The sequence below is a fragment of the Plecotus auritus genome (assembly GCF_963455305.1).
Source record: "Plecotus auritus genome assembly, chromosome: 5".
In the NCBI taxonomy this organism is placed as follows: Eukaryota; Metazoa; Chordata; class Mammalia; order Chiroptera; family Vespertilionidae; genus Plecotus; species Plecotus auritus.
This window is the reverse complement of record NC_137776.1, coordinates 49,290,961-49,311,391: the sequence shown is the minus strand read 5'-3', so window position 1 is coordinate 49,311,391 and position 20,431 is coordinate 49,290,961. Positions and strand designations below refer to the sequence as shown.

Genomic DNA, 20,431 nt, shown 5'->3' with positions numbered 1-20,431 from the left:
AAATAACAAAATTAAAAAATTTGTGGGCAGCACTAAGGCACTCAGTCAATGTTAACATTTCATTACCATGTCAATATTTCTTATAGGATTTCTATCTTAATCTACAGAGGAGCAGGTACCGCCCTTAGCCACTCCTGATAGTGCTGTTACTCACCCAGAGTTAACCTTGATTATGGTTATTAGGCTCACATTAACAGCTTGAAACACTTTGTACTTGTCTTGAAGTATACGTAAAGAATTTATTCAGCTGATTCTTAAGGAGCCAATATTCTAAGTCTTGAAAGCTCCCTTAAATGCAATTTTCATAGTCTTTAAATTTTAACTGTCATTGTTTATTACCAGTTTGGCTACATTCTCTACAATATCAGCAGCATTTTAAAGAGACAGTGTGTGTATGTACAATGGAAAAACAAAATGGCTTGCAACATCAGAAATAACAGCCACAGTTTAACTGTACAATATTAAGGAGAATCTGTGGTAAAGTAAGTAGAGCCTCCTTTTTCGGCAACATGGACAACTTACATGTAAGTATCAGCATTATGAATATAACAATAAAGGAATAATTTTACAGGAGTAAAATACAACATCCTGAAAAATAACGGTTTATACCATACAAGGCAGTTAGAAAATGTTCACATTTTAACAAATCTGTACAAACCACAAGAAACTTGTTTATGGGACCATCATCCCACCTTGCTGATAAGAACCTTCTAGAAATGTAGAATAACCATGAACAATGTATAAATCTAGTATCTATGTGCTCCACAGCCCTAGAACCCAAGGAACTGATTTAGAGAATTCTATATGTCCAACATGGATCATTTTTACATGCCTTGATTGTTAATGAATGCCTGCTTTTAATATGCCTCTATGATATACAGTCAATTTGCACCTTTTTAAGGAGGTCATTCGATTTTTTTTTTTTTTTTTTTAGCAAAGAAGCAACATCATTTAGCAGCAATTAACGCGCTTTCAAGACTTAAAAAAAATACAATATCCAATTAGAAAAGCCATTATTTTTAAACATTTGTACAAGAATAAGCTGCTGAAACTTGGTAATTGAAATATGACATATGTACAACAATTTACAATAGAACTAGAAGGGAATTTATCATTATCCTGCATAGAACTGGTCTGCATTTGGTTACATACTGTCATTTGTTTTAATGAACAAGGCCTGGTATCAAAACAAAAATATGTTACTTCTAACATGTTGAAAACACTGGCGATATTACAATTTAGTGAATTCAACTGATTTTAAAATGAGCAGCTCATTTTGTCAAAGGTGTAAAGTATCTAGGAATAATAGCTCTCCCTTTAACATAACCAGTGAAAAAAAAAGGACATGTGATTTCGAGGTACAATGTGGTAAAAGCCAAAACAGGCAAATGACAAAGTCTAACCTTGTCCAAAGATTCTAACGCTCACATTCTATCTATAAAACACAACTGTCACTGTCATTCAGTTCTTACTTTGGTTTCGGCAGATTAACTGCCGAATGCTGAAGAATGTATCCAGGCACTATAGTTCTTGTGTTAGAAATATTTCTCATTTTTTCCAAGTGTTTTTAAATAATGAAAAACTACCCTTCATATTAGACCTCTTTAGTAACAACCAAATGTATTTAAGTATTATAAACGTTATTTACAGTGTTTCCCCAAACAAATCGTTTTTCTTCTGTCTGAACATGGTATTCTCGTTTCTGTGCAACAGGCAGTCACCCTTCACGTCTCAAAATTATTTATAGTCAGAAGTGTACATTTATTCACTGTCCATGATCCTTTCTCATACAAATGACGCCACCAAGAACTTCAGCTCGCGAACAGTTCTCAATCATGTCCTGTGTAAAAAATAAAGTAACAAAAAAACACTCAAATGCTCTTAAACTCAAGTGTGCACCTGGAAGCAACCCAAAGGTATCATGCCGATTCTGGAGGAAAGTCAGTAAGTAATTACGCTTGAAGCAGGGGGTGTAGGGGATGCTGTCAGCCCAGCGATGTGTAAGTTTCCTGAAGAGTTTGATCTTCTCATGTGTGGGAGGAGGTACGGGTCATTTGCCAGTTGGTGCACATCAAATCGATCTTCTTTTCGGTATGCCAAACAGCGTCGTATAAAGGCCTTAAAAAAAAAGTCAGCAATTAAAATCTTTCCCCTTCTAAACAATAAATTCCAGAGAAGAATGGAAGAATGGACACATTTAAGACAGCTTTTTCATCATCTCAAACTGAAACTTTTACTGTAACCATTAAATAGTAACTACTGATTTCTTCCTCCCCTAACCTTTGGAAACCACTGCCTGCCTTGTTTATGATTTGGCTATCCTAAATATATAAGTACCTAGAATATAAGTGGAATCACACAATATTTGTCCTGTTGTATTTGGCTTATTTCACTTAGCACAATATTTAAGAGTTATCCATACTTGCAGCATGCATCAGAATTCTGTCCCTTTTTAAACTCAGTAATATTCAACTGCATGTATATACCACATTCTGTTTATCCATTCACCTGTTGATTGATATTAGGTTGTTTCCACCTTTTGCTATTGTGAGTGCTGTTTTTTTTTTTTTTTTAAATAAATCTTTATTCAGATTATTACAATTATTTCTCCTTTTTTCCCCCATAGTTCCCCTCCAGCCATTTCCCACCCCACCTTCTGCCCTTACCTACCCCCCACTGTCCTCATCCATAGGTGTATGATTTTTGTCCAGTCTCTTTATGAACCCCCCCATACCCCTTTCCCCCTGAGAATTATCAGTCCACTCCCTTTCTATGCCCCTGATTCTATTGTATTCACCAGATTATTCTGTTCCTCAGGTTTTTAATTCACTTGATTTTTAGGTTCACTTGTTGATAGATATGTATTTGTTGTTCATAATTTTTATCTTTCCTTTTTTCTTCTTCCTCTTCTTTAAGAATACCTTTCAGCATTTCATATAATACTGGTTTGGTGGTGATGAACTCCTTTAGCTTTTTCTTGTCTGTGAAACTCTTTATCTGCCCTTCAATTCTGAATGATAGCTTTGCTGGGTAGAGTAATCTTGGTTGTAGGTTCTTGCTATTCATCACATTGAAAATTTCTTGCCACTCCCGTCTGGCCTGCATAGTTTCCGTTGAAAAGTCAGCTGACAGTCGTATGGGTGCTCCCCTGTAGGTAACTAACTGTTTTTCTCTTGCTGCTTTTAATATTCTCTCTTTGTCTTTTGCTCTTGGCATTTTAATTATGATGTGTCTTGGTGTAGTCCTCTTTGGATTCCTTTTGTTTGGGGTTCTGTGGGCTTCCTGGACTTGTAAGTCTATTTCTTTCACCAGGTGGGGGAAGTTTTCGGTCATTATTTCTTCAAATAGGTTTTCAGTATTTTGCTCTCTCTCTTCTTCTGGCACCCCCATAATTCTGATGTTGGTACGCTTGAAGTTGTCCCAGAGTCTTCTTACATTATCTTCAACTTTTTGGATTTTTTTTTTTGCTTTTTGCTTTTTCGGTTGAGTGTTTTTTGCTTCTTTGTATTTCAATTCTTTGACTTGATTTTTGTGTTCCTCTTGTCTGTTTTTGGGTCTCTGTATAATATTTTTTATTTCAGTCAGTGTATGTTTAATTTCTAGTTGGTCCTTTTTCATCTCTTCGAGGGTCTCGTTATATTTATCGGCCTTTTCTAGGATATTCTTAAAAAGCCTTATAACCGTGGTTTTGAATTCTATATCCAGTCGTTTGTTTTCCTCCATTTCTTTCGTTTGTGATCTGATTCTTAGACGCCGCATTTTCACTGCTTCCCTGAGTTGGTAGATTTGTGTGCTAGGTTTCCAATTTGGCCCAGTGGGTCTGCCTCCCCAGTTAACCTGAGGTGGACACTCTTGGTGCACCCCTTTGTGGACTGTGTGTACAGCCTTGTTGTAATTAAGTCTTTATTGTTGTTGGTATCACTGGGAAGAATTGACCTCCAGGCCAGTTGGCTGTAAGGATCAGCTGTGTCTATGCTGGGAGAAGTCCGGTGCTGGAGACAGTCTTATAGGATTAGACTTGCCAAATTGCAATAGCCTCTGTGCTCAGCTTGGATGGGGTGGAGTCTCAGTCTTGGCTTCCCGTCAGCCTTGCCCTTGCTAGCACGTGTGTGCCTTCAGTCCTCTGCCTTCCCGGCTCCCGATTCTCCGCCCGAGAGTCCAGACTCCCCCCACAAGAGCGTGGGTCTCCGGGGGCTCGCCTGGAACTGGGGTTCACTGCAGTCAGAACTGGGGCTCACTTCAGTCAGAACTGGTGTTCAGTGCCGTCAGGAGCCTCTGACTCCCTTCTGCTAGGGAAAGCCTGTGGCAGCCTCCGCAGCCTTTGTGCACACTGGCGCGAGCGGACTTTCAGTCTTCCGCCTTCCCCGGCTCCCGAGTCTCCGCCCGAGAGTCCAGACTCCCCCCACAAGAGCGTGGGTCCCCGGGGGCTCGCCTGGAACTGGGGTTCACTGCAGTCAGAACTGGGGCTCACTTCAGTCAGAACTGGGGTTTTGTGCCGTCAGGAGCCTCTCACTCCCTTCCGCTAGGGAAAGCCTGTGGCAGCCTCCCGCAGCCTTTGTGTGCACTGGCGCGAGCGGACTTTCAGTCTTCCGCCTTCCCCGGCTCCCGAGTCTCCGCCCGAGAGTCCAGACTCCCCCCACAAGAGCGTGGGTCCCCGGGGGCTCGCCTGGAACTGGGGTTCACTGCAGTCAGAACTGGGGCTCACTTCAGTCAGAACTGGGGTTTTGTGCCGTCAGGAGCCTCTCACTCCCTTCCGCTAGGGAAAGCCTGTGGCAGCCTCCCGCAGCCTTTGTGCGCACTGGCGCGAGCGGACTTTCAGTCTTCCGCCTTCCCCGGCTCCCGAGTCTCCGCCCGAGAGTCCAGACTCCCCCCACAAGAGCGTGGGTCCCCAGGGGCTCGCCCGGAATAGGTGTTCAGTGCAGTCAGAACTGGGGTTCAATGCGGTCGGGGGCTCCCTTCCCCCTTCCGCCAGAGAAAGCCAGCCAGGCACTCCGCCGCCCTTCCTCTCTGTGCGCACAAAGACCCTTTGCCGTACCTCCAATTCTCTGTGAGCTTTTCTCCTTCCTTCTAGTTGTAGAATTTTCACTCAGTCAGCTTTCCTGCGGTTCTGGATGGTGTCCGTTCTGTCTTTTAGTTGTAGTTTTGAAATTGTTGTGCGAGGCAGCAGTTTAGGTGTTTACCTATGCCGCCATCTTGGTTTCTCCTCGTGAGTGCTGTTTTGAACATTGGCATAAAGATCTACTCAAGTCTCTGCCTTTTCATCTTGTTGATGGTTCCTTTGCTGTGCAGAAGCATTAGTATGCACTTGTTTTTGTTGCCTTTGCTTTTGGTGTCAAATCCAAAAATTCCACACCAACACGGAGGTCAAAAGCTTACCAGCTATATTTTCTTTTAGGAGTTTTATGTTTCAGATCTTTACACCTTCAAATCTTTTGTCCATTTTGAGTAAATTTTTGTCTATGGTATAAGTGGCTCAGCTTTCCTGACATCATTTATTGAAGACACTAGACTGTCTTTACCCCATTGCATATTTTTGACTCCTGTTCATAAAATAATTGACATATGTGTGTAGGTTTATTTCTGGGCTCTCAATTCTGTTCCACTGATCGATGTGTCTGTTTTTATGCCAGTACCATACTGTTTTGATTACTATAGTTATATTACAGTTTGCAATCAGGGAGCATGATGCCTCCAGCTTTGTTGTTGTTCTTTCTCAAGATTGCTTTGCCTATTCTGGGTCTTTTGTGGTTCCACACAAATTTTATAATTGTTTGTTCTAGTTCTGTGAAAAATACAATTGTAATTTTGGTAAGGATTACATGAATCTGTAGATTGCTTTAGATAGTACAGACATTTTAACAATATCAGTTCTTCCAAACCATGAGCATAGAATATCTTTCCATATATTTGTGTTTCTTTAATTTTTTTCCATTAACATCTTACAGTTTTCAGTGTTGGTTAAATTCACTTCTAGGTATTTTACTTTTTTATGCAAATGGGCTTATTATATTAATTTCTCTTTCTGATAGTTTGTGTATAGACATGCAACAGATTTTTATATATTGAGTTTGCATCCTGAAACTTTACTGAATTTGTTGATTAGTTCTAACAGTTTTTTGGTGATATTTTTAGAGTTTTCAGTATACAGTTGACTCCTGAACAACAAGGGGTTAGGGGTGGCAACTCCCAGCAGTCAATATCCACATGTAACTTAATTTGGCCCTCTGGATATGCAATTCCCAATGACCCGTTGATCCTTCATTCAATTTGAACTGTGTGTGTCAACTGAAAAATCTGTGTATAAATGGACTGGTGCAGTTTGAACCCGTGTTGTTCAAGGGTTAACTGTAAAATATCATCTGTAAATTATTTCTTCCTTTTTGATTTTGATTTAGATGCCTTTTATTTCTATTTTTGCCTAATTGCTCTAGTTAGGACTTCTAATATTATGTTGGATATGGAAAGCTGCATTTATAATTACAAATTCTGCACACTTATTTCTAGAATTTATCTTCTGCTAAAATAATCCTCTCACTATCAGTTTAGTTTGGCCAGAGGGTATGCTATTTTTAACCATACTATTTTTTTTTCCTACTGACCATAAAGACTTTCTTTAGATGAAGGGACACTTCATTGAGGTTTTTGTTTCATAGGTTAACATTGAGCATCAGCACACTTTTTAAAAAGCTAAAAGTGGAATATAATTACTATCTTTTTCCTTTCTCAGACTGGTTTTATGTATCCTGTCTTTGAGAAAAGCTTCTTTAAAAAAAAACCTAATTATACTAGTAGCCCTGCGCACGAATCCCTGCACCAGTAGCTCTCTGCAGGGCCTGGCTGCTCCGCGCCCGCTGCCTAGAGGCCCATCCATGCCCTGGCCTGACCAGAGGCCCATCCGCCGCTGGGTGCAGAACGCTTGCCTTGTCACTGTGACGAAGCAAGCATTCCGCCAGGCTGCTCACGCTGCCCGCTCTCAGCAGGCGCCCCCTGGGACTGGGGACTCCGGTGGGGCTGAGAGGGCTGGGTGCTGCCATCTTGTGGCTATGGGTACCGCCATCTTTGTGATGGAGTGATGGTTAATTTGCATATTTCCCTTTATTAGATAGGATAGTACAAAGTGAATATATCTATGTAACTGGCAACCAGATAAAAGAATTTCACCAAAACCATCTGAGTCTCTTCCTGCCCTTTTAGGCATGGACTCTGCCTACAACCCACCTGGGTAACTTCTACCCTTTTAACACTATAGTTGAGTTTGCTATTTTGACCTTTTATAAGTGATATCACAGATTATGTTCTCTTTATCTGGCTTCTTTCTTTCATTCAATATTATATTTGAGATTTGTGCATTTTTTTTCACAACAGATAAAACATTCTCAGGTGACAATTGGTAATTCTTTCCCCTTCTTACTGCTGACACTAGATGTACCCTATAGCTTGCCATGAAATAAACCATTAATAAGAAAACTATAACATATATACTTTTTAATGTGATCAAATTTCAATTTAAATGGAACTATTCTGCCTGTTCCTTGCTTTGAAAATCATTAGAAGTAATTTTTTCTCTGAAAACAAATCTAGCTCTTCTCATTATACCATGGTTAGCATATTAATATTTTATCAAAAGTCTTTCTGATCCCTTAGGTCTTATCTTTTTAAGTCTTTAACAAGAAAAGTTTCAGATAACACTCTGAAAATGATTAAGATATAGAAAAAAGTAATCAAGAGTGATTATGTTGAAGACAGAGTTTAAAAGGATGAAAAACTACCAAGAGCAAGGTTAAGAAATATATGAGGAGTAAATATGCTTAAGATGCTTAAATGAGGTCAGTAGAGGAACTTGGCAAAGGTGTATTCTGCAGGGACAAAAGGTTATGAAACAAGCAAAAAGTAATGTGATTTTCCCCTGGTACCAAAAGGGTGACTGTGGCACCTATAAAGAGCCAGAGGTGGTGAACGGGACTTCTTTCTGGCACACTAAATTCACACTATACTCATTCTTGTTACTATTAAAAATGTAAATAAATGGATTCTGCATTGACTAAATTCATTTAGTTTCTATTCTCACTGATGCTGTAGATAAACAGAAGACAAAATTTAGATGCTATCATCAAGATCTTTAAAAAATTTTTAATCTATTTTTATTGTTGACAGTATTATAGATGTTCCCCATCCCACCCCCCTTTACCCTCTTCCACCCAGTCTCTACCCCTTCCCCCGGCCTTCACCACACTACGGTCGGTGTCCATGGGCTATGCATATCCTATATAATAAAACCATAATATACAAATCGACCAAACGGGGGAACAACCGGTTGCTATGATGCGCACTGACCACCAGGAGGCAGATGCTCAACGCAGGAGCTACCCCTTCGTGGTCAGTGCACTCCCATAGGGGGAGTGCTGCTCAGCCAAAAGCCAGGCTCACAGCTGGCGAGTATAGCAGTGGTGGCAGGAGCCTCTCCCGCCTCTGCTGCAGGTGGGCAGTAAGGAGCGAGGGGTCCCGGACTGCAAGAGGGATGTCTGCCGAGGGTACCCAGACTGTGAAAGGGTGCAGGCTGAGGGACCCCTTCCCCTCAGAGCACAAATTTCGTGCACTAGGCCTCTAGTAAATATATAGGTTCTTTGGTTTATCTCCTGTCCCTCTCTCCCCTCTGAGATATGTCAGTCTGTTCCATTCCCATGGACTTACTTTGTTGGTCAATTTATTTTGTTCATTAGCTTCCACCAATAAGTGAGATCATGTGATATTTGTCTTTCTCTGACTGGCTTTTTAAAAAATATATTTTATTGATTTTTTTACAGAGAGGAAGGGAGAGAGTTAGAAACATTGATAGGAGAGAAACATCCATCAGCTGCCTCCTGAACACCTCCTACTGGGGATGTGCCTGCGACCAAGGTACATACCCTTGACTGGAATCGAACCTGGGACCCTTCAGTCTGCAGGCCAATGCTCTATCCACTGAGCCAAACCGGTTAGGCCCTGACTGGCTTATTTCATTTAACATAATAATCTCCAGGTCCATCCATGCTGTCTCAAAGGGTAAGAGGTCCCTCTTTTTTTTTTAATCTTTTTTTTTATTGTTTTAAGTATTACATATATTAGTACATGTATCTCCTTTTTTTCCCCCATTGACCTTCCCCCAGCATCCCCTACCCCCTGTTGCATGCCTTCATCCCACCCCCACAGTGTCTTGTGTCCATTGGTGTGCTTATATGCATGCATACAAGTCCTTTGGTTGATCTATTTCCCCCCCCTCCCCAACACTCCCCAGCCTTCCTGCTGTAATTTGACAGTCTATTGGGTGCTTTACTGCCTCTGTTATCTCTTTTTTTTATTCATCAGGTTATAATGTTCTTTATTTTCCATAAATGAGTGAGATCATGTGGTATTTTTCTTTCATTGCCCGGCTTATTTCACGTAACATAATGCTCTCCAGTCCATCCATGCTGCTGCAAATGGTAAGAATTCCTTCTTTATTATAGCAGTGTAGTATTCCATTGTGTAGATGTACCACAGTTTTCTAATCCACTCATCTGCTGATGGGCATTTAGTCTGTTCCAAATCTTAGCTGTGGTGAATTGTGCTGCTATGAACATAGGGGTGCATATATCCTTTCTGATTGGTGTTTCTAGTTTCTTGGGATATATTCCTAGAAGTGGGATTACTGGGTCAAATGGGAGCTCCATTTTCAGTTTTTTGAGGAAACTCCATACTGTTCTCCACAGTGGCTGCACCAGTCTGCATTCCCACCAGCAGTGCACGAGGGTTCCTTTTTCTCCGCATCCTCTCCAGCACTTGTCGTTTGTTGATTTGTTGATGATTGCCATTCTGACAGGTGTGAGATGGTACCGCATTGTTGTTTTGATTTGCATCTTTCGGATAATTAGTGACTTTGAGCATGTTTTCATGTGTCTCTTGGCCTTCCTTCTGTCTTCTTTTGAAAAGATTCTATTTAGGTCCATTGCCCATTTTTTTTTTTTAAATATATTTTATTGATTTTTTTACAGAGAGGAAGGGAAAGGGATAGAGAGTTAGAAACATCGATCAGCTGCCTCCTGCACACTCCCCACTGGGGATGTGCCCGCAACCAAGGCACACGCCCTTGACCGGAATCGAACCTGGGACCCTTCAGTCCGCAGGCTGACGCTCTATCCACTGAGCCAAACCAGCTAGGGCCATTGCCCATTTTTTTAATGGATCATTTATCTTCCTTTTATTAAGTTGTGTAAGTTCCCTGTAGATGTTGAAGATTAAACCTTTATCAGTGATAACATTTGCAAATATGTTCTCCCATACAGTGGGCTTTCTTGTTGTTTTGTTGATAGTTTCTTTGGCTGTGAAAAAGCTTTTTATTTTGATGTAGTCCCATTTGTTTATTTTCTCTTTAGCTCCCATTGCCCTAGGAGCAGTATCAGTAGAGGTCCCTCTTTTTTTACAGCTGCATAGTATGCCATTGTGTAAATGTACCATAGCTTTATCCATTCATTTACTCTTTCCAAATCTTAGGTATTGGAAATAATGCTGCTATGAATATAGGGGTGAATATATTCTTTCTGATTGGTGTATGGATTTCTTCGGTTATATTCCTAGAAGTGTGGTTGCTGGGTCAAGCGGCAGTTCCATTTTTGATTGAGGAAACTCCACTGTTTTCCATAGTGGCTGTACCAGTCTGCATTCCCACTCACCGTGCATAAGTGTCCCCTTTTCTCCACATCCTCACCAGCACTTGTCATTTGTTTAGCCATTTTGACAGGTGTTGAGGTAGTACCTCATTGTCATTTTAATTTGTATCTTTCTGATGATCAGTGACTTTGAGCATTTTTTCATATGTCTCTTGGCCATCTGTATGTCCACTTTGGAGAATTGTCTATTTAGGTCCTTAGCCCATTAATTGGATTGTCTTCCTTTTGTTTAGTTGTATGAGTTCTTTATATATTTTGGAAATTAACCCCTTATCAGCTGTATTATTGCCAAATATGTTCTCCCATACAGTGGGTTCCCTTTTCATTCAGATGATGGTTTCTTTTGCTGTGCAGCTTTTTAGTTTGATGTAGTTCCATTTTAAAAATTTTTTTCCTTTCTCTTGCCATAGAACAGTGGTCGGCAAACTGTGGCTCGCGAGCCACATGCGGCTCCCGAGCCGCGGTTTGCCGCTCTGTTGACTGAGTTTGCTGACCACTGACCTAGACTCTTAATTCCAATAATTACAGACTGTTGTTGTTCCTTGTGATTAAGCCCCTATCCCAGTGGTTGACAAACTCATTAGTCAACAGAGCGGCAAACGAGCCGCAGTTTGCCGACCACTGCCCTAGAAGATGTATCTGTGAAAAGTCTGAGATTTTGATGCATGTGTTTTCTTTTAGGATTTTTATGGTTTCATGACTTACATTTAAATCTTTTATCCATTTTGAGTTTATTCTTGTATATGGTGTAAGTTGGTGGTCTAGTTTGATCTTTTTGCATGTACCTGTCCAATTTTTCAACACCATTTGTTGAAGAGACTGTCTTTATTTCATCGTATGTTCTTGCCTCCTTTGTCAAATACTAATTGACCATAAGGATGTGGGGCCTGTGTTCTGTTCTACTGATCTATATGCCTGTTCTTGTGCTAGTACCAGGCTTTTTTTATTACAGTGGCTTTGTAGTATAGTTTGATATCTGGTATTGTGGATATCCCTCCAACTCTGTTCTTTTTTCCAAGATTGCTGTGGCTATTTGGGGTCTATTTTCTGACTACAGGTTTTTTACCTCCTTGGTTACGTTTATTTCTAAATATCTTAATTTTTTTTGTTGTAATGGTAAATGGGTTTTTTTAGTTTCCCTTTCTGAGAGTTCATTATTGGTGTATTAAAATGCCATCAATTTCTGGATGTTGATTTTGTAATTGCTACATTAATTAAATCGAACAGAGTTTTGGTGGAGTCTTTAGGATTTTCTATGTACAATATCATGTCATCTGCAAATAATGATTTTACTTCCTCCTCCTTTCTTCTTGTTTGATCACTGTGGCTAGGACTTCTGGTGCTATGTTGAATAAGAGTGGTGCAAACAGACATCCTTGTCCTTTTCCCATTAAGTGTTCTTAGGGGAAACACTTTTAGTTTTTGCCCACTGAGTGTGATGTTAACCATAGGTTTGTCATCATATATGGTCTTTATTATGTTGAGGTATAATCCCTCTATTCCCACTTTGCTGAGAGTTTTTATCAAAAAAACTCATATTGATATGATCATGTGATTTTTTTATCCTTTTTTTTTTAATGTAATGTATCACATTGATTGCTTTGCAAATACTATACCAGCCTTGCATCCCTGGAATAAATCCCACTTGGTCATGGTGTATGATCTCTTAAATGTATTGCTGGATCTGATTCCCTAATATTTTGTTGAGGATTTTAGCATCTATGTTCATGAGGGATATTGGTGTCAAGATCTTTTTAAAAGCCATATTTACCTTACAAAAATAACTCATGTTTTAAAATAAGAACGTCAGTTATCTTTTTAATTGTCAATCTTCTAAAAGTCATTCAAATGATTTGCAAAAAGCCAATAAAGATGCAATGGATAGACTAACCAATCTAGAGGAAGGCGGGGTGGAGAGAGAGCAAAGAATTTATATGCATAACCCATGGACACAGACAGTAGTGGGGTGGAGGGAGTCAATGGGGAAGAAAAAGAGGACATCTGTAATACTTTCAACAATATAAATTTAAAAAAAGATAACATGAAATATGAAACAGTTACTGATATTACACAAAAACCAGTACAATTATGAAGGCCATTATGACCTTGATCGGGGACATATAGCAGGGCTTATCTACACTCTTCTAACAATATAGAAGCTACATAATGCCTCTTTATGCATTATTCTTATGGCCTAGACCAGTGGTTGGCAAACTCATTAGTCAACAGAGCCAAATATCAACAGTACGACAATTGAAATTTCTTTTGAGAGTCACATTTTTTAAACTTGAACTTCTTCTAACGCCACTTCTTCAAAATAGACTCGCCCAGGCCATGGTATTTTGTGGAAGAGCCACATTCAAGGGGCCAAAGAGCCACATGTGGCTCGTGAGCTGCAGTTTGCCGACCACGGGCCTAGACTATTCGTACCAGAAAGAAATGGGAATATCATGTGTTTGTCTTAGGAATTTCACGGGTTTTAAAAAGAAGACTACAACAGGAAGTCACAGAAATAAACTTTGGGATGAGCGTAACAAAGCAGGAGTAAAAATGGGAAAGGCCAATCAGAGGACGAAGGTGGGAAGATATTACGGACCACCATAGTTTTGCTATTAGAAATATCTATTTATGTTATCACATAGACATATTTGCTATTAGAAATATCTATTTATGTTATCACATAGACATATATGAATTAGTCTATGGCCATACCACCCTGAATGCACCTGATCTCAGAAGCTAAGCAGGATTGGACCTGGTTAGTACTGCCCTGGCTGATGTGGCTCAGTTGGTAGGAGTGACTTCCTATATACTGAAAGGTCGTTGGTTTGATTTTGGTCAAGGCACATCCCCAGTCCCAGTTGGGGTGCATGCGATTGGCAACTGATAGATGATAAACGTTTGTTTTTCTCTCCCCCCAAAAAATCAATGAAAATGTCACCAGGTGAAGATTTTTTTTTTTAGCTTCAGAAACTTCTATATGTTAAGAAAGCTAAGGAATAGGTCAGGCTTTCTCAAGAGCTAGGGCAGAATAGCATGAGAATTATACTAGGTATAATTCTGGACAAGGTACTTTTGCTATGTACACACCCTGACCAGGAATTGAACCTGGGGCCCTCCAGTGCACAAGACAATGCTCCAACCAACTGCCAGGACTCAACATAATACTTGACTGAAAGCCTTATCAATGACTTAGTCGATTAAGACATATTTAGTATGTTATATATAATATATACTATACTCTTACAATAAAAGTTGAGAAAGCATGTACATATATTTTATGTATTCATGACATACCTAACTTTTTCAAATGTTTTTTTCAATATTTCTAGGCTATGTGATTCACCTGCAAATTTCCAATATATTTATCAAAATGTATTTACGTGGACCTGTGCAGTTCAAACCCATATTGTTCAAGGATCATCTGTATACCTCCTGGACAGATTTTCCTGTGGTGGTAATTACTTTGTTTTAAGCACAATTTATGACGTGAAATTTACTTCACAAAAGTTATTTACATAAATTTATTACCTTAGCTTCAGTGCTTACAACTGGTTTTACGGGGAACTGAACTTCTGTGGCTTTTAATATTGTATTTTCTTGAAGAATGTCTTGTTGAGATTGATTGTGACCAAATGGCTAGAAATAAAATGTTGAGAAATTTATCTCACAAAATTTAAACAGATATTACCAGTGACTACTCAAGATACAAATGATTTGTGTTCTAAAAAAGTCTTGCCCTCAGTTACATGGAAGTTTGGATGCATTTTCATAGCAACAAAGTTATAATTAACCCACAACATAGCTGAGACACTGTGAATAAGCAGAAGAAAATAATGCTACTACAAATAGGAAATTAAGATAAAAACATAAGAAATTTAAAACTTTATTCTTAATATTTACAAAATGAAATTTGATTAGAGAAGAGATGAAGTAGTGGCAATGCCTGTGAAAAGACCACTGAATAAAACACTTTGAGCACAGTACACCAACTTAAATGAAAGAGCTCTGGGTTTGGTACTCCTAATTTGCAGTCAATTTCCAGACAAGTTCATTAAACTCTCTTTCTATACTGATGAAGGGATTAGATGGGATAGGGATTAGATAATATCTGTAGTAGTTTGTAGTTCTGACTTCAAAATAAAGTGGTTCAGGAAATATTAAGACTTAAGTTTGGCGAAATTTCCCTGAGGAAACTATGCCAAGGCCAAACTGTGTGCATGCAGTGAAGGAGAGAGAATGGAGGATAATGAAGAGTTTTGGCTCCAATATTCTATAACAGTAGAGAATATTAGCATTCTTAACATAGTTACTTCTTTTTCCTTCAGTTAAAAAAAAAAAAGGGTGTGTGTGCAAAATACAGGCCAAGTAAATTGTTACGACATTAAAATAATTATGATCCATAGAAATTTTAGCAGAAATAGAGAAGAGCCCTAGCCTTCTCAATGGTTAGAGTGTCAGCCTGTGGACCTAAGGGTCTCATGTTCGATTCTGGTCAAGGATACATGCTTTGATTGCAGGCTCAATCCCCGGCCCACGTCAGGACATGTGTGGGAGGCAACCCATCGATGTTTCTTTCTCTTTTCCTCTTCCCCTCCCTTCCATTCTCAATGGAAAAATATCCTCAGGTAAGGATTAAAAAGAAATAGAGAAGAAGCCTGGCTTTCCTTGGAAGGGTTTAAATTGACTTTTGACTTTAAGTTAATGAACTTTGTATTTAAAAGGGGAAAATTCCACTCATCTAATAGTACAGTTGAATCTGGTATACTTTAACTTACCTTTCTACCATAAAGACACTGAAAGAAAATGACTCCAACTGACCACACATCAACCTTGTTAGAAATTTTTGGTGGTTCTTTTCCAACTACAAAACACTCAGGAGGTAAATACCTATAGTTTTTTTGGGAGAAAACGGGAAAGGATACTATTAACAATCTGTAATTTAAAATCTAAGTGTAAAATCTCAGAACTAATTTTATCCACATAACACCTTAGGACCTTCAGGAATGAAAATTACCAATCAAGCTTTTAAATCCTTGTATCACTTGACCCTAGCACCAAAACATACAGCTTTGAGATAAAGTGTGATACACACACACATCCCTAAAGTGTACAATAACATATATTATCATTAGAAATTACAACGTTCTAGGCACTTTCTCTTCCTCCTCCCCGTCCCCAGGCATGTTACCATTAGCTTTCATTCTCAAGCTCCAAGGGACCTTCTTTTACCTCTACAACTTGTTTGCTAAGCCCGTTTCTTCTAGGAACTACTTTTTCTACCTCTGTAATTTACCCAATCAATGTTCTAATTTGGGTAAGTCTCTAATAATAGAATAAATCCTCTCCCACTGCCCCCCTTCACCAGCATTCAAACTGTAGGCAGTTTTCTTCCTAAAACACACATCTGATCAGGTGGCTCTTCTGTTTAAAGAACCTCAGCATTACTAACTGCCAAGGCATGTACCTCAAATCTCTTGTTTGTAACACAGACCCATCCTAATCCAGCAGCAACTTAAACTTCCAACATCTGCACTCACTCTTCTTTACCCTTCAAACTGGCTAGGGAAAGCCAATTAACTTGGCTGCCCACACTACTTTTCTGTCACCCATGCTTTTGAATATGACAATATTGAATACCTCCCCTAACCCTCCAATTCACACGGAGAGCACCTTTTCTTAGAGATCCACCCAACCTCCATAAGCCTTTTCTGCTTCCCTCTAGGTAGAGCTTTGCTTCTTTCATGATTATATCTCTTTCCTGCACAGCCTCCTAAACATAAGCGTCCCTGTCTTGTGTCTACCTGATAGAGGTAAATTTCCTTGTCTGCCCTGCCCTACATGAGTGAAGCCAGAGTGAGAGAGAAACAATATACTGGGTGTCTCTGCAGAAGAAAAAGAATCTATTATTTAGAACATGGCTTTCAAGCTGTCTTCCATAGGGTTCTACCAAGAAGCCTTGTTTTTATTGATTTTATTTATTAGGATCCTAAGATTTTGTTGTGAAAAAGCAAGCGTTGTTGCTAAAAGAAAAAAAGTCAAAGGATTACTAATTGAGGATACCAATGTTTAGGGGGTTAATAGTTTGAATAATTTTCTTTAAGTATGAAAAAAAATCATGACATATCTTATTCATAGTCCTAGAAAATGCCACAAGCAGAATTTAAAACTTTAAAATGGCTTTAAAAGAATACATGAACACAACTAATCCCTGTTCATGAAAAGTGAAGTCCATACAGAACTGTGCTGTCTTATGGGACTGGTCACTATGTGCCCAAGCTATCTGTGAAGACTGTTTGTAGTCACCATCCTGTTCAAGAAAATTAAATACAGTTATCTTTCTTCCAATTAAAATGTCACTCCTTTTGCTCAACTAATTTATTCTGAAAACTTAGTCTATGTTCTTCACTTTGGTGAATTGGACAACAAATTTGACAATTCACATCGAACTAATTTTTATTAACACCTAGGTAACTCTGAAGGGAATGACATTCATTTAGACTGAATTTATGGTGCTATCTAGACATATCTATATATAATGAAGTGAATAAAAGGTATTTTTGAGAGTCAAGTCCAAAAGCCAAGAATATGCTAAATACTTCTCCCATCCACGATCAACAAAGCATCCATCTCCAATAAAAACTGTAACTACAAAACCTCTACAGAGAGGGCTTTTTGCTTATTTCCTGTAACAGTTAAGATGTTATATTTATGCAAGTATTTTTTTTTTTCATGATAAATGTCCCTCTAACATTATAGAAAACCCCCCCCACATTCTCCCCATTAGGAGTTTCTGGGTAGGTTCCTAAGTCACCTGCTAATGCTAAGTCTTCCTCCCTCTAGTTTGCTGAGATGAGTCAAGAAGACTGATGAACGTGGCCTCCCTCTCAACTCAGAGACTTCACATCAGTACCCTTAGCACAGTAATCTCAAAGGTACATGAAAAGAAAAACTAAACCTTTATAAAAAGCCTTGTGACTAATCTAGACAATTTTGATGTTTTTAGTGATATATTTACCAGTAAGTGCCTGCCCCTTGGGAAGTTAGGTCCATTCCATCTACACCATAGCTATCATCATCCATGATCTTGGACAGACCAAAATCAGTGATTTTGATTTCTCCACAAGCTGTTCCATCCACCAGAAGGATGTTTCCTAGGAGCAAAATAAAAATAGAAGGTTCTTTTAGTGATACATAGATGAATGACATCTTTATGACTTACGCTAACTTTTGGGAAGTAAATGTAATTTTAAGAAGTGACATGACAAAAACACTTTAAATTCTACTACTACTCTATTGACATTTACAAACTAAACCAAAAAGTATGTTTTCAGGTAAATTAATAAATATGACGTTATACTCCTTAGAGCTTAAAAATTTATTTAGACAATTTTATTAATTACCTGGCTTAAGATCATAATGTATAATAGGGGGTTTGATTTCATTAAGATATCTTAGTGCATTTACAATTTGCATTACAATAGACCTAGCTTCTTTCTCCGACATTAATTTATGTTGCTTCAGATAGAAATCCAAGTCATTGCCTTCACAGTATTCTAACACTGTACAAAACCTAAAATGGAGAAGATAAAAAATTAGATATAAAATATTATCCAATAATTCAGAACCACAGTGAAGAAGTCATTTATATCACCACCACAGAATAGGGAAAGCAGAAAGCAAACATATCTTCAATTATATTCACTTACGTATCTGTATCCAAGGAGAAATAATCATAGAGTTTAACTATTCTGGGATGATCCAGTTCTTTGTGTATTCTATACTCTCTGCAGGCATGTCTACAGGAAGAGAGAGTATATTAATTCTCCATTACCATTAAATATGTTTTCAATTGATAAAAAGAATGAAGTATATTTACTTATAGTAATTTTCCTTTTTCTCATCCCTCCAGCTTTTATTAAGCTGATGGATCTTCACAGCAGCGTATCTTTGTTCATAAAGGTCAAAAGCCTAGGATTCAAGTCACAAGAGTTAGGACCAAAGACCAACTGAATAGCTGAAAATATTTAAAAAATTTTGGTGATGATTTTCGCATAATATGGAATTAGAATATACACTACAATTCTTGTGTTGATCTTTGCTAAGATTATATACAGTTTAATGACAATGATCAGAAACAAGATACATATTTCATGGTGCTAAATCAGAGAAAACTTTAATGTAAGTTTTATAAATGAATCAAAATAAAACAATAAAGCTATTTTGTGTTTTTAATATGAACCTGTTCTTCTATCCTGGCAGTAGAACAGCCAGGAAAACAGATGGCTCTAATGCTTTTTTTGTGGGTTGGATAAAGCAAACCTTTTTTCTCTAGCTTCTCCTAGCAACTCCCTACCTTATTCCTCACTTCTTTGAAAATTAACAAGTTCCTAAACTTTAATTAGATCATTACCACACCTAACCTCATCTAATATCCAACTAGTCTTCAATTTTCCCTGGTTGTCTAAAAAAAACACCATAAAACGGTTTTGATACTGGTTTGTTTAAATTACCAGTCTATTTCTTAAGTAACAAAATAAAAAATAATCAGTATTATTTAAGACTTCAGGTAACTTAAAATTTTTTTTTAAACAATAAAAGATTTAATAATTTAGGTTCCACTGTGATTTATATACAAAGGTGCCCCTTTAAGAAAACACTTAGCTTACATATTTATTAAAAAGAAGGTCCTTAGTCCACACTCTCCCCATCAATTTAATATAAAAATAAGCAGTAGTGGTAAACTGCTTATCACAAAATTATAGAAGCATGAGATCAGAAGCAATAAAGGATGAAATAATCAAGAATACTCATTTTGGAGTCAAGATAACCTTATTAGCTGCAGGACTTTGTGCTAATACCCTCTCTCAGCCTCATTTATTAAGTTTGGGTTGTTGAAAGGATTAAATGGGGTGGAACATATAAAGTATTTAGAAAAGTATGATTCATAGTAAATATCCAATAAATATTAGCTAATTATATTAATTAAAAGTTGGGTTTAGGTTTGCCCTCCCTCTGGGGAGCATGCCTGTGTCTTTCCCTTCCTCCTACTCTTCCCCCATAGGAATGCAACTCTTAAACGCTAAGGGACCCCACAGGACTTGCAACCAATGGGCAGTGGCCAACCCCCTGAACCTGTCCCCAAGGTCCCCTTTTCTCTGACTTCTTAGTGAGCCAAAGCAGCCCAGTCTAGACTCATTTCCCCACATAGTCTCTCATCTACTGCTTTTATCCTAGGCCCTTCCTCGTTTCCTGTTTCTAGTTTTAATAAACTTCTAAATAAATTTTTTAAAAGTTGAATTTAAAGAAATAGAAAAGAATTTTCAAAGATTCACATGAGAGAAAGCAGAGTAGCATAAAGGATAAAATTCAGAGGCAATCATAATAAATGAAAATAGATGAAAGTAAAATTAAGTATACTACTGATAAAAGTTAGTGCCAGTGTGTGCTGATTATAAGTTATATATGACACATCTTTCTCCCAAGATTAGATGAGTAAAGTACCTTCTCATAAAGTTAATACAGTTATCACTAAGCAACTGATTCAATCTTTCCCACCGTGGTACAGATAAAAGTCTATAAAATTTGATTTATAATCTGTTGCTTTGTTTCTCAATGGACCTGGCAACTATGAAAGCGCTTTGCAGAGGTTGGAGTGAGTGGTTAGTATTTAGGTCAGTATTGAAGGTTCAAGTCATTGAACTCCCACCTGCATTTTCTAATTTCTAAAAGAAAATCCCCTTTGG

The 20,431-nt window shown here is 38.3% G+C and overlaps 1 protein-coding gene across 1 annotated transcript in view; it reads right to left on the bottom strand.

Annotated features, from left to right (window-relative positions):
• Positions 1 to 313: 313 nt before the first annotated feature.
• TLK1 (tousled like kinase 1) overlaps positions 314 to 20,431 on the bottom strand; it is a 171,466-nt gene continuing 151,348 nt past the window's right edge. Inside the window, exons 15-21 of the mRNA XM_080668804.1 lie at positions 18,565 to 18,656; positions 18,395 to 18,484; positions 18,089 to 18,258; positions 17,704 to 17,839; positions 15,464 to 15,575; positions 14,217 to 14,324; positions 314 to 2,118 (exon numbers count right to left, since the gene is read on the bottom strand). Of these exons, the coding sequence (XP_080524930.1) occupies positions 1,942 to 2,118; positions 14,217 to 14,324; positions 15,464 to 15,575; positions 17,704 to 17,839; positions 18,089 to 18,258; positions 18,395 to 18,484; positions 18,565 to 18,656 (885 nt within the window). The 3' untranslated portion in view covers positions 314 to 1,941. The remainder of the gene's footprint in view (positions 2,119 to 14,216; positions 14,325 to 15,463; positions 15,576 to 17,703; positions 17,840 to 18,088; positions 18,259 to 18,394; positions 18,485 to 18,564; positions 18,657 to 20,431) is intronic.